This window comes from Aotus nancymaae, unplaced genomic scaffold, assembly GCF_030222135.1.
Source record: "Aotus nancymaae isolate 86718 unplaced genomic scaffold, 86718_ANA_hifiasm-v0.15.2.pri h1tg000018l, whole genome shotgun sequence".
NCBI classification, from domain to species: domain Eukaryota; kingdom Metazoa; phylum Chordata; class Mammalia; order Primates; family Aotidae; genus Aotus; species Aotus nancymaae.
Genome location: NW_026988430.1, coordinates 5,252,107 through 5,265,359, shown reverse-complemented (window position 1 = coordinate 5,265,359; position 13,253 = coordinate 5,252,107). Strand labels below are relative to the sequence as shown.

Sequence of the window (13,253 nt, the reverse complement as noted above, 5' to 3'; positions counted from 1 at the left end):
TACAGATAGGTTTTTCCATCTTTGAGTTCTGAGTTCAAAAATACCAAATCCACATTAGGCTGCCAAGACACAGCTGCCTCTGGCAGAATTTTTGTGGTGGACAATTTTAGGTGGAGGGAGCAGGCGTGAGACCTGCAGCTGACAGCTCTGAGCGGCTGTGAGCATATGACTGTGAAAACGTACCCCAAAAAATACACGTAAAAATGCACTGCATTTCTCTCTTGGGGGTTCATCCTGAGGAAGTCATCAGAGATTTATCTCCCAGGATATCCATCTTAGTGTTGCATATAATAGAACAAAACTGGAGACAGTCTGTGTGCTCCCAAACAGGAAAACGGTGAAATATATTACATTCAGAATACAAAGTTACAGTTCAAAATCATATTTTTAAAGAACTTTAATAATGTGGGAAAGTACAGTGTGGTTAAGAAGCCAGCAAGCAGTGTATGTGGTATGAACCCACGTGTATTTAAAATGTGTACACAAATACCTGGGAAAAACTGGAAGGTGCTGCGTGAAGACGTTCAGAGTCGCCATGGGGGGTGGCTGGCAGCGAACGTAAGGTGTGTTTTCATTTTCTTTCTATGATGCAATATCCTACAGCACCTGGGAAGACTGCGTGAGGGTGCATAATGACTGTGGCTGCGGCCTTTGTCTGCCGTGACTAACGCCTGGGGTGAGCTTCTGACTTTAGAAAGAGAAGCAGACCCCTGGAAGAAGGGGCTGCTTTTACACATCTATCTCAGAAAGTTGTCTGGGGCTGACAAACCTCTGTCCCCTAGTAATTTTCTCAGGAAATTATCACCAGGCAACTCCAGTTCCCTCCCCTATTCTCCTGGGCACCCCTAGTCCCTGAACTGTGGGGTTTTCCGAAGGGCTGGGAGTATCTGCCTGCCGGGCAGCCGACCTGAGTGCAGCCTCCATTCAGCTTGTCTTGCCCGGCGGGTCCAGGCGGCACCCGGAGGTCTCAGCTTCCCAGAGGAGGCTCCTCGGGGCACCAGCCTCTCAGCAGAGAGTGGGCTCGGCTGTTAGACTACCCCATGGGGAACCTGCAGGAACAGACTGCCTCTGAGTCAACAAGTCACAGAGCGTGGTTAGAGCCTCGCTGTCGGCTCAGAGCACGTCTGCGTTGTCTTCCGAATTCTGCCTTGTCTGGGAAGGGCCATCTCTGATGAAATGCAGTTGAATTAAATGAATATTCCCTGAGCACCTGCTTTGCAGCAGGCCCTGTGCTGGGCATCAGGGAGGGAGGGCAGGAGGAGGATGTAGGGACCCTCCAGGGAGCCCACAGTCCAGCGGGGAAGAAGAAATGGAAATTTCATGTCGACAGAACTGAGGACTTCTGGTTCCTGGGTGGAATGCCCACTCTCCCCATGAGGGGCCTGCCTTCCCTGTGTGTGCTCATTGAAAATGCTCAGGTGCACGTACACATACACACACACCACACACACAACCCTTCATGTGCACACACCCCCCCTTCATGTACACACACATGCCCCTTCTCCTTCAGCCTCTTACCTGTCACGCCCACATGCACACACACACACACACACACACACTCACACACACACGCAACCCTTCTCTAGCCTCTTACCTGTCCCAGCTGGGGGACCTCAGAGACAGACCTGGCCCCGGGGATCACTTCTCTAGTTTACTGAGGAAGTGGCTGGGGCTCCACCAGCCCTGTTCGCACAACCTCCTGCCCTTGCTCCCTCCCCTGCCAACTCCATCCCCCCCTCCTGAATTTGGGGGTTTGCTTCCCTGCTTTTCCTCTCACCTGCTGTAAGGCCCTAATGTGTTCCCTCGTCAGTCTGATTTTTGCCCAGGACAAGTGGCCACATAGGAGCACAAGGGCGCAGTCTGTGTTCAGCACACGTGGCGCTGCTCTTTGGGGTTGTCAGGACCCTGCTGTTAAGAGAGAATGGGCCAGACTCCCTGCCCTCCGAGCCCAGGTGAGTACTGGGTGGTGGGAGCACAGTTTACCCATGGGTAAAGGGGGTGCCGGGCCAGGAGGTCAGCTGGGGAGGCCCTCCCTGCTGCAGAGTCGGGGAGCTGGCAGCCAGTCAGGCTGAAGAGCTTTGGAGAACCGCAGCTGGCTGCGTCATCAGTTTCCTAAAATGTGCCTCTCGAGTCGCCTTTCCTCTCCGCCCTCAGTCCCGAGTTGCTCTGTGTGAGTGAAGGACAGCTGTGCCTTCTGGGGTGCCAGCCACGGCCAGGGTGAGGTTATCATGGCCGTCCCAGAGCCGGGGCGTGAATCCTCCAGGTTCTCATTTCTGACCTTTGCTCAGGTCAGCCACAAACTTGCCGTCCGTGATGAACCTGCCCTGCCACTGCCCACGGCCCCTGCCCTGGAGGCTACACGCTTCCACCTCCCTTGATCTCTCTGCAGCATGTGGCTCTGTGGTACCTCTGCCCTGAAGCTACAGCAGCGAGAAAGGTGGGGACGTGGGGGATGCAGTTCCTGTGGCTTCTTCCTCTCTGTCCTGTGGACTGGGCTGGGAGGGGCTCAGTTCCCGCCTCTCACATGGGAGCAGCCAGCAGCCTCCCCGCCCTGCCTCCCTCACGTAACTCAGCAGTCAGAACTAGGCTTTGGAATTGCAAGAGGCGGTCACTCCAGCCTGTCTGACAGCTCTGTGGGGTGCCAGTGAGGAAACGGGCCCAGGAAGACAGTTGACTTGTTCCTGGACTTCTAGTAAGTTTACAGAGGAGCTAAATTTTCTCAGATCTTTCTTTTTTTTTTTGTTTTGAGACGGAGTCTCAGTCTGTCGCCAGGCTGGAGTGCAGCGGCGTGATCTCGGCTCACTGCAACTTCCACCTCCCGGGTTCAAGCAGTTCTGCCTCAGCCTCCCAAGCAGCTGGGATTACAGGCGTGCACCACCACATCCAGCTAATTTTTGTATTTTTAGTGGAGACGGGGTTTCACTATGTTGCCCAGGCTGGTCTCTAACTCCTGAGCTCAAGTGACCTGCCCACCTCAGCCTCCCAAAGTGTTGGGATTACAGGCGTGAGCCACCACCTTAGGCCTGTAGTATATTTTAAATGTTTATTTTGAACAGAATAATGCTTTTCACACCCATGTGGAATGGTGTGACTGCTATGCACAAGATAACTGAAGATTTAAAAAAAATCAAAGCAAAGCAAAGCATTGTGCACTGAAAGGCTGGGAGAGGCCTGATTCAAGTTGTTTGAGGAGTGTGCCATGCCTGACCCTGTCTTTCCTTGCTCGCCCATCAGCCTCATTCAGGAGGAGACTGAGCCTTCCTCTGAGGGGGTTCCGGTGATTGGGTGCCTCAGGCCTCCCCAGGTCTGGGCCTGGCCGTGGGGTTTCCACACTTGGCTATTTGGGGCCTGGGACTGCCCGGGTCCCATCCCCCAGGCAGCCATCTGGGGAGTGTCGGGTCTAATCTGGAAGAGCAGGTGGGGTGGAGGGACCGTGTGGTAGAGGTGGTGGCCTGAGCCCCCGTGTGGCCAGGTGCTGGCGGTCTGCGCACTGCCCCTGCTGGTTGTGATGGAAATGGCTGACACTGGCCTAGAAAGGCGGTTCTCAAAGCTGACCCCAGGCCTCGCGGGGGGTGCCCCAATGCCCCTCTGGAGACCACAGGGTCAAAAGTGTTTTCATAAGAAGAAGAATAGGACTCTTGTTTCATCCTCTCACAAATATACAGAAACGGAAAAGTTCATTGATGTGGTTTCAGATGCCACGCTGGAACTGATGTTTAAGAAATGAACATCTGTAGAGTTTTGGTGCAATATCAAAGAAAAATATTTACAATTTCCTGGAAAGTAAAAAATAGTCCTCCTTTCCTCAGCCATCATACATGTTTGTGAGGGTCTGGATGTCCTGAATTAATTACTTCAACGAACAATGCATCACAAACGCCAGAATGAAAAGTCACATGTGAATATCCAGCCATTCTATTGTGAAACCAAACATTAAAAAGAGTTGTAAAAATGTAAAACAATGTCATTTGTCTAATTGTTTTTTAAGTGTAGTTTTTCATAAACTGTAAATTATGTGATCATCTAATGGATTTATTATTTTTAGTGAATTAACAAAATTTTAAAGATTTTCTCAGTTTTAATTTCAGTATGATGACTATCAATGGTCATAGCTCACGTATTTTGGAGTCCTCAAGAATCTTTTTTTTTTTTTTGGACTGAGTCTAGCTCTTGTTGCCCAGGCTGGAGTGCAGTAGTTCGATCTCGGCTCACTGCAGCCTTCGCCTCCCAGGTTCAAGCGATTATCCTGCGTCAGCCTCCTGAGCAACTGGGATTACAGGCGCCCAGCACCCTGCTCAGCTGATTGTTTTGTATTTTTAATAGAGGCAGAGTTTGACCACATTGGCCAGGCTGGTGTTGAACTCCTGACCCCAAGCAATCCTCCCATCTTGGCCTCCCAAAATGCTGGGATTACAGACCTGAGCCACCATGTCTGGCCTCAGTAATTTTTTATAGCATTTTGTTGTTGTTGTTTTGAGATAGAGTCTTGCTCTGTCACCCAGGCTGGATTACAGTGGTGAAATCGTGGCTTACCGCAGCCTTGACCTCCTGGGCTTAGACCATCTCCCGCCTCAGCTTCTGGAGTAGCTGGCAGCACAGGCATGAACCACACCCAGCTAATTTTTGTTCTTTTTGTTGAGACAGGGTTTCACCATCTTGCCCAGGCTGGTCTCAAACTCCTGGGCTCAAGTGATCTGCCCACTTTGGCCTCCCAAGGTGCTGAGATTATAGGTATGAGCCACCGTGTCTGGGCTATGAATGAGTTGTAATTCATTTTTATTTTCATGGTCTGTATTCGTGCTGAAGTTGTAATTCATAGACCATAACATTCATGCTTTTAAAGGGTACAATTGAGTGGTTTTCGTATATTCACAAAATTGTGTAACCATCACCGCTGTCTAATGCCAGGACACTTTATCAGCCCAAAAAGAAGTCCTGAGCCTGTGGGCATTCTCTTCCCCTCTTCTCACAACCCCAACAACCACTTACCACTTTCTGCCTCTAGATTTGTGATTCTGGGCCTGTCATATATAAATGGATTCACACAGTTCGTGGTCTTTCGTGACTGGCTTTTCTTAGCATGTTTTAAAGATTCATCCAGTTTCAGCTGGTATAAGCACTTCATTTCTTTTTATGGCCAATTCCTATTCCATTGTATGGATACGGTACATTCTTCTCATTCATCAGTTGATAGGTATTTTGGTTGTTTCTGCTTTTTGGCTGTTATGAATTATGCTGCTAAGAACATCTGTGTTTAGGTTTTGGTGAGGACGTGTGTTTTTGGTACTCTGGTGTATGTGATTAGGAGTAGAGTTTCTGGGTCATATGACAAGTCTGTGTTCAACATTTTGAGGAAGTGTCAAATGGATTTTGAACCTGGATATTTTTTAAGAGTGTAAAGGGGTCCTGAGTTTGAGAAGCACTGGTCTAGCTGGGATTAGACTGGGGGAGTGTGGATGACTCAGGAGAACCCCTCTTCTTTGCCCTGGCATTGAGATACCCCAGTCTCATTGAACACTCCTTCCGGAATGCACGCGCGGTGTCATCAGAGCAGAGAACCAAAGGGGATCCTGCCCTTGGAGGCGAGGAGAAAGCAGCTGTGCCAGGCGGTGCATGGGGGAAGCCGTCGGGTTCTGGGGCAGGGTTGCCTCCCTGTGGGGTCCTCAGGCTGCCATGCTCATGGCAGTGTCTGTGGACAGCACCCCTTGGCACGGTGCCGGCTGATGATTGTGACTGCAGCTGCCACCCCCGGTCTCTTCCTTGCCCTAGAGAGCTTTGTGATTGTTGGTGTGGACCTCTGGGAAGGAGCGCCGGGTCCCCAGGTTTGGGACGGGGTAGGGCTTCCCAGGCAGCCCTCCTGCTGGGTGATGTGCTTGGTGTGGCCCCTGCTGTACTGAGAGGGGTAGGGAGCAGGTGGCTTCTAGGGGTGGCCGGCTGAGTTGAAAACTACTAAGGATGTGTCTGTCCTCTCATTTCTGATGCTGACGCTTTGGTGTCCTGCCAGTCACGTTTACTCTGGTCACTCAGCCATAGGATCCACCTGGTCACCCTTCCCAGAACCACGAGCTTTCTGTAAAGGAGGCTTGAGGGAACAGTGGTTTTCCCGAGAGATGATTCTCACAGTGAGAGTCCAGGCATTGGTGGGAGAGTGTGCAGAGGGGGTGGAAGGGCCAAGTGTCTTGTGCCTGGGTTCTCAGGGATCCTGTCTGCCGTCTGTACCCCAGCCAGTGATGCTCACTCTTTCTTTTCCCTCTCCTCATCCCAGATGTGACTCCCCACCCCCCGCCGGGTGCCCCGAGCATGGCTGACACCATCTTTGGCAGTGGGAATGACCAGTGGGTCTGCCCCAACGATCGGCAGCTGGCCCTGCGTGCCAAGTGAGTACCTCGGGGGCCCAGGGCTTCCCTCATCCTGCCTCCCTGCTTCTCGCCTGCCTGCAGCAAGATGCATTCCCAGGGGCCCAGAAACAGAGGTTTGGAGAGAATTGCCTGCCAGACACACACTTCAGTCCTGGCCCTGAGCTGGACACTTACCATGGCCATTCACTCATTCGACTGCCATGCAGAATTTATCCCCATTTCCCAGACGAGGAAGGTGAGGCTGAGCTCCCTGCCCACGTCACTTAGCTTGTGCGTGGCAGGGCTGCGACCCACACCTCGGTCCAGCTGACTCCTAAGCCTGTGTTCTTTCTCTCATATCAGGCTGCAGGGCCTAACCCACACCACCTCATTGCCTTCTCTGAGCCTTAGGACTGCAAGCCCCTTAAGGCAGGCAAGGAGCCTTTGATCTCTGGATGCCCACTCCATAGCCACGCGCTTGGCACTGTCAGATGGTGGGACAGAGGTCTGTTGAATGAATGAGGCACTGCCCCTCAGGCTGAAGTACCAGTCAGCTCCGACGTTCCCAGGTCTTCCCCACGCGCTCCTGAGAATCTCACTAGTTCCTGACTTCTGGCTTCTTCCCTTGGGGGTCCTGGCTTTTTTTTTTATTTTTTTGAGATGGAGTCTCACTCTTTTGCCCAGACGGGAGTACAGTGGTGTGATCTCAGCTCACGGCAACCTCTGCCTCCTGGGTTCAAGCAATTCTCCTGCCTCAGCCTCCCGAGTAGCTGGGATTACAGGCACCCACTACCACAATGTGCTAATTTTTGTATTTTTAGTAGAGATGGGATTTCATCATCTTGGCCAGATCTTGAACTCCTGACCTCGTGATCCACCTGCCTTAGCCTCCCAAAGTGCTGGGATTACAGGTGTGAACCACCGTGCCTGGCCTTTTTTTTTTTTTTTTTTGATGGAGTCTCACTCTGTCACCCAGACTGGAATGCAGTGGCACGATCTCAGCTCACTGCAGTCTCTGCCTCCCTGGTTCAGGTGATTCTCCTGCCTCAGTCTCCTGAGTAGCTGGGATTACAGGCACCTGCTACCACAATGGTATTGTGTATTTTAAGTAGAGACAGGGTTTCACCATGTTGGCCAGGCTGATCTCGATCTCTTGACCTCAGTCTGCCTCCCTCAGCCTCCCAAAGTGTTGGGATGACAAGCATGAGCCACCGTGCCCAGCCCTGGTTTTTCTGCTGTCCCTCAGCCTAGTGACCTCTCAGCTCCGGGTGGGGTAGGTCATCGCCTCAGATTGTCCACCATGGCTGGAGGTGGGGGCTCTCGGGCCTCGCCTACCTTCCAGTCCCTCCCTGTCCCTCCGAGGGGCTGGGGGGTCTCTGCATCTGGTAAGTCCAAAAGGGCCCCTTCATCCATCAGCCCATGCCAGTGATGGGAGCCAGCATTTCCCAAATGGGACCAGATTCAAAAAATTTGCAATTAGATGTTATGAGCCTACAGGGGACAGGGTGGAGACATCAAAGGTGGATAGAGAAATTAATTTGAAACGTCCAGGAAGAGTAGAGTGATGCGTGATTTGTAGGAGGCTTTGCACCACAGTTAATTTGTCACCTTTGCCAGGAGGACTCAGCTCCTTTGTGCAGCCCTGCAGGGGATGAGGTTGGCCCCTCTCCATCTCTGTGCTCTGATGCCGGGCAGCTGAAGCGTCCTCCCAGGCAGGGTCAGGGTTTCTAAGGAGAGCTCCGCTACCCGTGTTCTCGTCCAGGGCCCAGCAGGACCCTGACCCCTCCGGGGTTTTCTTAAGCTCTCGCTGACCTTGTCTCGCTCAGCAGCAGCCAGCAGCTGTTGTAGCACCTTTAGAGGAGAGAGTGCACTGCCTTAGAACGCCTGGCAGTCTCTGGACAGGAGCAGTGTATGAATCTCCGGCTGCAGAGCCGGGAGTTGTGCCCTGTGGGGCCCTTGGGGAAGTCTGGGCTGTGGCTCAGGGCTCCCCTCAGTCCTCCAGCTGCCATCAGACATTTTCAAACCCGCCACTCGGTGCCAGGCACTGACTGCACAGCAGTGAAAAGGACCAACACAGTCGCCTGGTTTTAAAGCATAGGTGGGCAGAGGTGAGCGTTATTCCAGTAGTTACCCAGGTAGGTGGCTTTGACGGTGATAACAGGCAGTAGGGACATGGGGTGAAGGTGCTAAACTAGTCTGGGGATCAGGAGGGGTTTCCCTGAGACTGTGCTGCCTACACTGAGACCCAGAAGAGGGGCGAATGTTAGATGGGAGTGGGAGGGAAGCACTTCCCCGAGGTAGAAGGAGCAGCATGTGCAAAGGCCCTGAGGTAGAGGGAACAGCACGTGCAAAGGGCCTGAGGTGGAAGAAACAGCATGTGCAAAGGCCCTGAGGCAGAAGGAGCAAAGCGTGTGGAGGCCCCGGCAGGAGGTCAGTGCGTTCTCAGTGCAGAGTAAAGGGTACACAGTGTGAAAGGAAGACGGAGAGGTAGTCTTGTCTACACCTTGTCTACCCCCCTCATATAAAGGGGCCTGGGGCAGGGCCTGGTCCTCCAGAGACTCACGTTCTGGTGGAGAGGTGGAGGGTTTCATATTGTCTTGCAATAATGTTTAAGCCTGATGAAGGACATATGCCCAGGCCTTCCAGGAACTCTGAGAATGGATTCTTTACCTGTTTTGGAGGGGATCAAGGAAAAGCCTCCAGGTGAAGGTCATGTATAAAAGAATCTTCTAAAAGAACAGGGCAGGTGCAGTGACTCACACCTGTAACCCCAGCACTTTGGGAGGCTGAGGCAGGCAGATCACCTGAGGTCAGGAGTTTGAGACCATCCTGGCTAACATGGTGAAACCCCATCTCTACTAAAAGTTCAAAAATTAGCTGGGTGTGGTGGCGTGCACCTGTAGTCCCAGCTACTCGGGAGGCTGAGGCAGGAGAATCGCTTGAACCCTGGAGGCAGAGGTGATGGTGAGCTGAGATTGCATCACGGCATGCCAGCCTGGGTGACAGAGTGAGACTCCCTCTCAAAATATAAATGAATGAATCAATGGAATAGGAGTGAGAGGTGGACCGAAGGTTTAGGGAGAGACAGGTACCCCAGGTGAAGGGTGCAGCACGAGCAAAGGCCTGGGGACCACACGCAGCCTAGAACACAAGGGAGCAACTGGTGAGGCAGGTGACCTGGGAGATGAGGGCTCCGTGCGGGGAATGTGTTGGGGAATGGCAGGTGGGGCTCCTGGGTGTGCAGGGACTGCAGGTTATTCTTGGAGGCTGCAGCTCATCAATGTCAGGTGGCCTCAGGTCACCTCCTTGGGCTGTGTGGAGGGGACGTTGCAGCTGGGGTGGGGGCAGCGTGCTGAGTGGAGGGTTAGGACCTGCCTCGTGGGGTGACTATGAGGGTCCAGGCCTGCCTCGTGGGCTGACTGAGGATCTGGGTCTGCCTTGTGGGGTGACTGTGGGTCTGGGTCGGCCTCGTGGTGTGACTGTGGGTCTGGATCAGCCTCATGGGGAGACTGAGGGTCTGGGTCTGCCTCGTGGGGTGACTGAGGGTCCGGGCCTGCCTCGTGGGGTGACTGAGGGTCTGGGTCTGCCTTGTGGAGCAACTGTGAGGGTTCGATGGAAGACATCTGGTGTCCTGTGCTAGCACCAGTGCTAGAATGAGCTCATGGGACCTGCGCCCGTCAGGACAGGTGGCGGTGGTGGAGCTGATGCCTGTGCCCATCAGGACAGGTGGTGGTGGTGGAGCTGATACCTGTGCCCGTCATGACAGGTGGGGTGGAGCTGATGCCTGTGCCTGTCAGGACAGGCAGTGGTGGAGCCGATGCCTGTGCCCGTCATGACAGGTGGGATGGAGCTGATGCCTGTACCTGTCAGGACAGGTGGGGTGGAGCTGATGCCTGTGCCCGTCCTGACAGGTGGGATGGAGCTGATGCCTGTGCCCGTCATGACAGGCAGTGGTGGAGCTGATGCCTGTGCCCGCCATGACAGGTGGGGTGGAGCTGATGCCTGTGCCCATCAGGACAGGTGGGGTGGAGCTGATGCCTGTGCCAGTCAGGACAGGTGGTGGTGGTGGAGCTGATACCTGTGCCTGTCATGACAGGTAGGGTGGAGCCGATGGCTGTGCCTGTCAGGACAGGCAGTGGTGGAGCCGATGCCTGTGCCCGTCAGGACAGGTGGTGGTGGTGGAGCTGATACCTGTGCCCGTCATGACAGGTGGGGTGGAGCTGATGCCTGTGCCTGTCAGGACAGGCAGTGGTGGAGCCGATGCCTGTGCCCGTCATGACAGGTGGGATGGAGCTGATGCCTGTACCTGTCAGGACAGGTGGGGTGGAGCTGATGCCTGTGCCCGTCCTGACAGGTGGGATGGAGCTGATGCCTGTGCCCGTCATGACAGGCAGTGGTGGAGCTGATGCCTGTGCCCGCCATGACAGGTGGGGTGGAGCTGATGCCTGTGCCCATCAGGACAGGTGGGGTGGAGCTGATGCCTGTGCCAGTCAGGACAGGTGGTGGTGGTGGAGCTGATACCTGTGCCTGTCATGACAGGTAGGGTGGAGCCGATGGCTGTGCTTGTCAGGACAGGCAGTGGTGGAGCCGATGCCTGTGCCCGTCAGGACAGGTGGGATGGAGCTGATGCCTGTGCCCGTCAGGACAGGCAGTGGTGGAGCTGATGTCGGTGCCCGTCATGACAGGTGGGGTGGAGCTGATGCCTGTGCCCGTCAGGACAGGTGGTGGAGGAGCTGATGCCTGTCCCCGTCAGGACAGGTGGTGGTGGAGCTGATGCCTGTGCCCATCAGGACAGGTGGTGGTGGTGGAGCTGATGCCTATGCCCATCATGACAGGTGGGGTGGAGCTGATACCTGTGCCCATCATGACAGGTGGGGTGGAGCTGATTCCTGTGCCCATCAGGACAGGGAATGGTGGAACTGATGCCTGTGCCCGTCAGGACAGGTGGTGGTGGAGCTGATGCCTGTGCCCATCATGACAGGTGGGATGGAGCTGATGCCTGTGCCAGTCAGGACAGGAGGGATGGAGCTGATGCCTGTGCCAGTCAGGACAGGAGGGATGGAGCTGATGCCTATGCCCGTCAGGACAGGTGGTGGTGGTGGAGCTGATGCCTGTGCCCATCAGGACAGGTGGTGGTGGAGCTGATGCCTATGCCCGTCATGACAGGTGGGGTGGAGCTGATTCCTGTGCCCGTCAGGACAGGCAGTGGTGGAGCTGATACCTGTGCTCATCATGACAGGTGGGGTGGAGCTGATTCCTGTGCCCGTCAGGATAGGCAGTGGTGGAACTGATGCCTGTGCCCGTCATGACAGGTGGGGTGGAGCTGATGCCTGTGCCCGTCAGGACAGGTGGGATGGAGCTGATGCCTGTGCCCGTCAGGACAGGTCGTGGTGGTGGAGCTGATGCCTGTGCCCTTCAGGACAGGTGTTGGTGGAGCTGATACCTGTGCCCGTCATGACAGGTGGGGTGGAGCTGATGCCTGTGCCCATCAGGGTAGGTGGGATGGAGCTGATGCCTGTGCCCATCAGGACAGGTGGTGGTGGTGGAGCTGATGCCTGTGCCCGTCAGGACAGGTGGTGATGATGGAGCTGATGCCTGTGCCCGTCAGGACAGGTGGGATGGAGCTGATGCCTGTGCCCATCAGGACAGGTGGTGGTGGTGGAGCTGATGCCTGTGCCTGTCAGGACAGGTGGTGGTGATGGAGCTGATGCCTGTTCCCGTCAGGACAGGTGGTGGTGGAGCTGATGCCTGTGCCCATCAGGACAGGTGGTGGTGGAGCTGATGCCTGTGCCCATCAGGACAGGTGGGGTGGAGCTGATGCCTGTGCCCGTCAGGACAGGTGGTGATGATGGAGCTGATGCCTGTGCCCGTCAGGACAGGTTGCGGTAGAGCTGATTCCTGTGTCCGTCAGGACAGGCGGTGGTGGTGGAGCTGATGCCTATGCCCGTCAGGACAGGCTGTGATGGAGCTGATGCCTGTGCCCATCAGGACAGGCTGTGATGGAGCTGATGCCTGTGCCCGTCAGGACAGGTGGTGGTGGAGCTGATGCCTGTGCCCGTCAGGACAGGTGGGATGGAGCTGATGCCTATGCCCATCAGGACAAGCAGTGGTGTAGCTGATGCCTGTGTCCGTCAGGACAGGCTGTGATGGAGCTGATGCCTGTGCCCATCAGGACAGGCGGTGGTGGAGCTGATGCCTATGCCCATCAGGACAAGCAGTGGTGTAGCTGATGCCTGTGTCCGTCAGGACAGGCTGTGGTGGAGCTGATGCCTGTGCCCATCAGGACAGGTGGTGGTGGAGCTGATGCCTGTGCCCGTCAGGACAGGCTGTGATGGAGCTGATGCCTGTGCCCGTCAGGACAGGCTGTGATGGAGCTGATGCCTGTGCCCGTCAGGACAGGCTGTGATGGAGCTGATGCCTGTGCCCGTCAGGACAGGCTGTGATGGAGCTGATGCCTGTGCCCATTAGGACAGGTGGTGGTGGAGCTGATGCCTGTGCCCGTCAGGACAGGCTGTGATGGAGCTGATGCCTGTGCCTGTCAGGATAGGTGGTAATGGAGCTGATGCCTGTGCCCGTCAGGACAGGTTGTGGTGGAGCTGATGCCTGTGCCTGTCAGGACAGGTGGTGATGGAGCTGATGCCTGTGCCCGTCAGGACAGGTGGGATGGAGTTGATTCCTGTGTCCGTCAGGACAGGCGGTGGTGGTGGAGCTGATGCCTGTGCCTGTTCAGGAGAGGCTGTTATGGAGCTGATGCCTGTGCCTGTTCAGGAGAGGCTGTTATGGAGCTGATGCCTGTGCCCGTCAGGACAGGCGGTAGTGGTGGAGCTGGTGTCTGTGCCTGCCAGGACAGGTGGTGGTGGTGCAGCTGATGCCTGTGCCCGCCCTTCTGTGTGTTCCCGGGACCCTTCCTTTCTG

The 13,253-nt window shown here is 55.1% G+C and overlaps 1 protein-coding gene across 8 annotated transcripts in view; it reads left to right on the top strand.

Annotated features, from left to right (window-relative positions):
* The window catches only part of RPH3AL (rabphilin 3A like (without C2 domains)), a 128,546-nt gene that overhangs the window by 11,776 nt on the left and 103,517 nt on the right, over positions 1-13,253 (top strand). For 7 of the 8 annotated variants that reach the window (XR_002477938.2, XM_021667272.2, XM_021667275.2 and 4 more), the window contains exon 2: positions 6,266-6,377. Coding sequence is in view for 7 of the 8 variants with exons in the window: in XM_021667272.2 (XP_021522947.2) it covers positions 6,301-6,377 (77 nt within the window). In the remaining variant the exon portion in view is untranslated. Of the gene's footprint in view, positions 1-2,613; positions 2,693-6,265; positions 6,378-13,253 lie in introns of those variants that run through there. The other variant, XM_064378149.1, reaches the window with a different exon arrangement.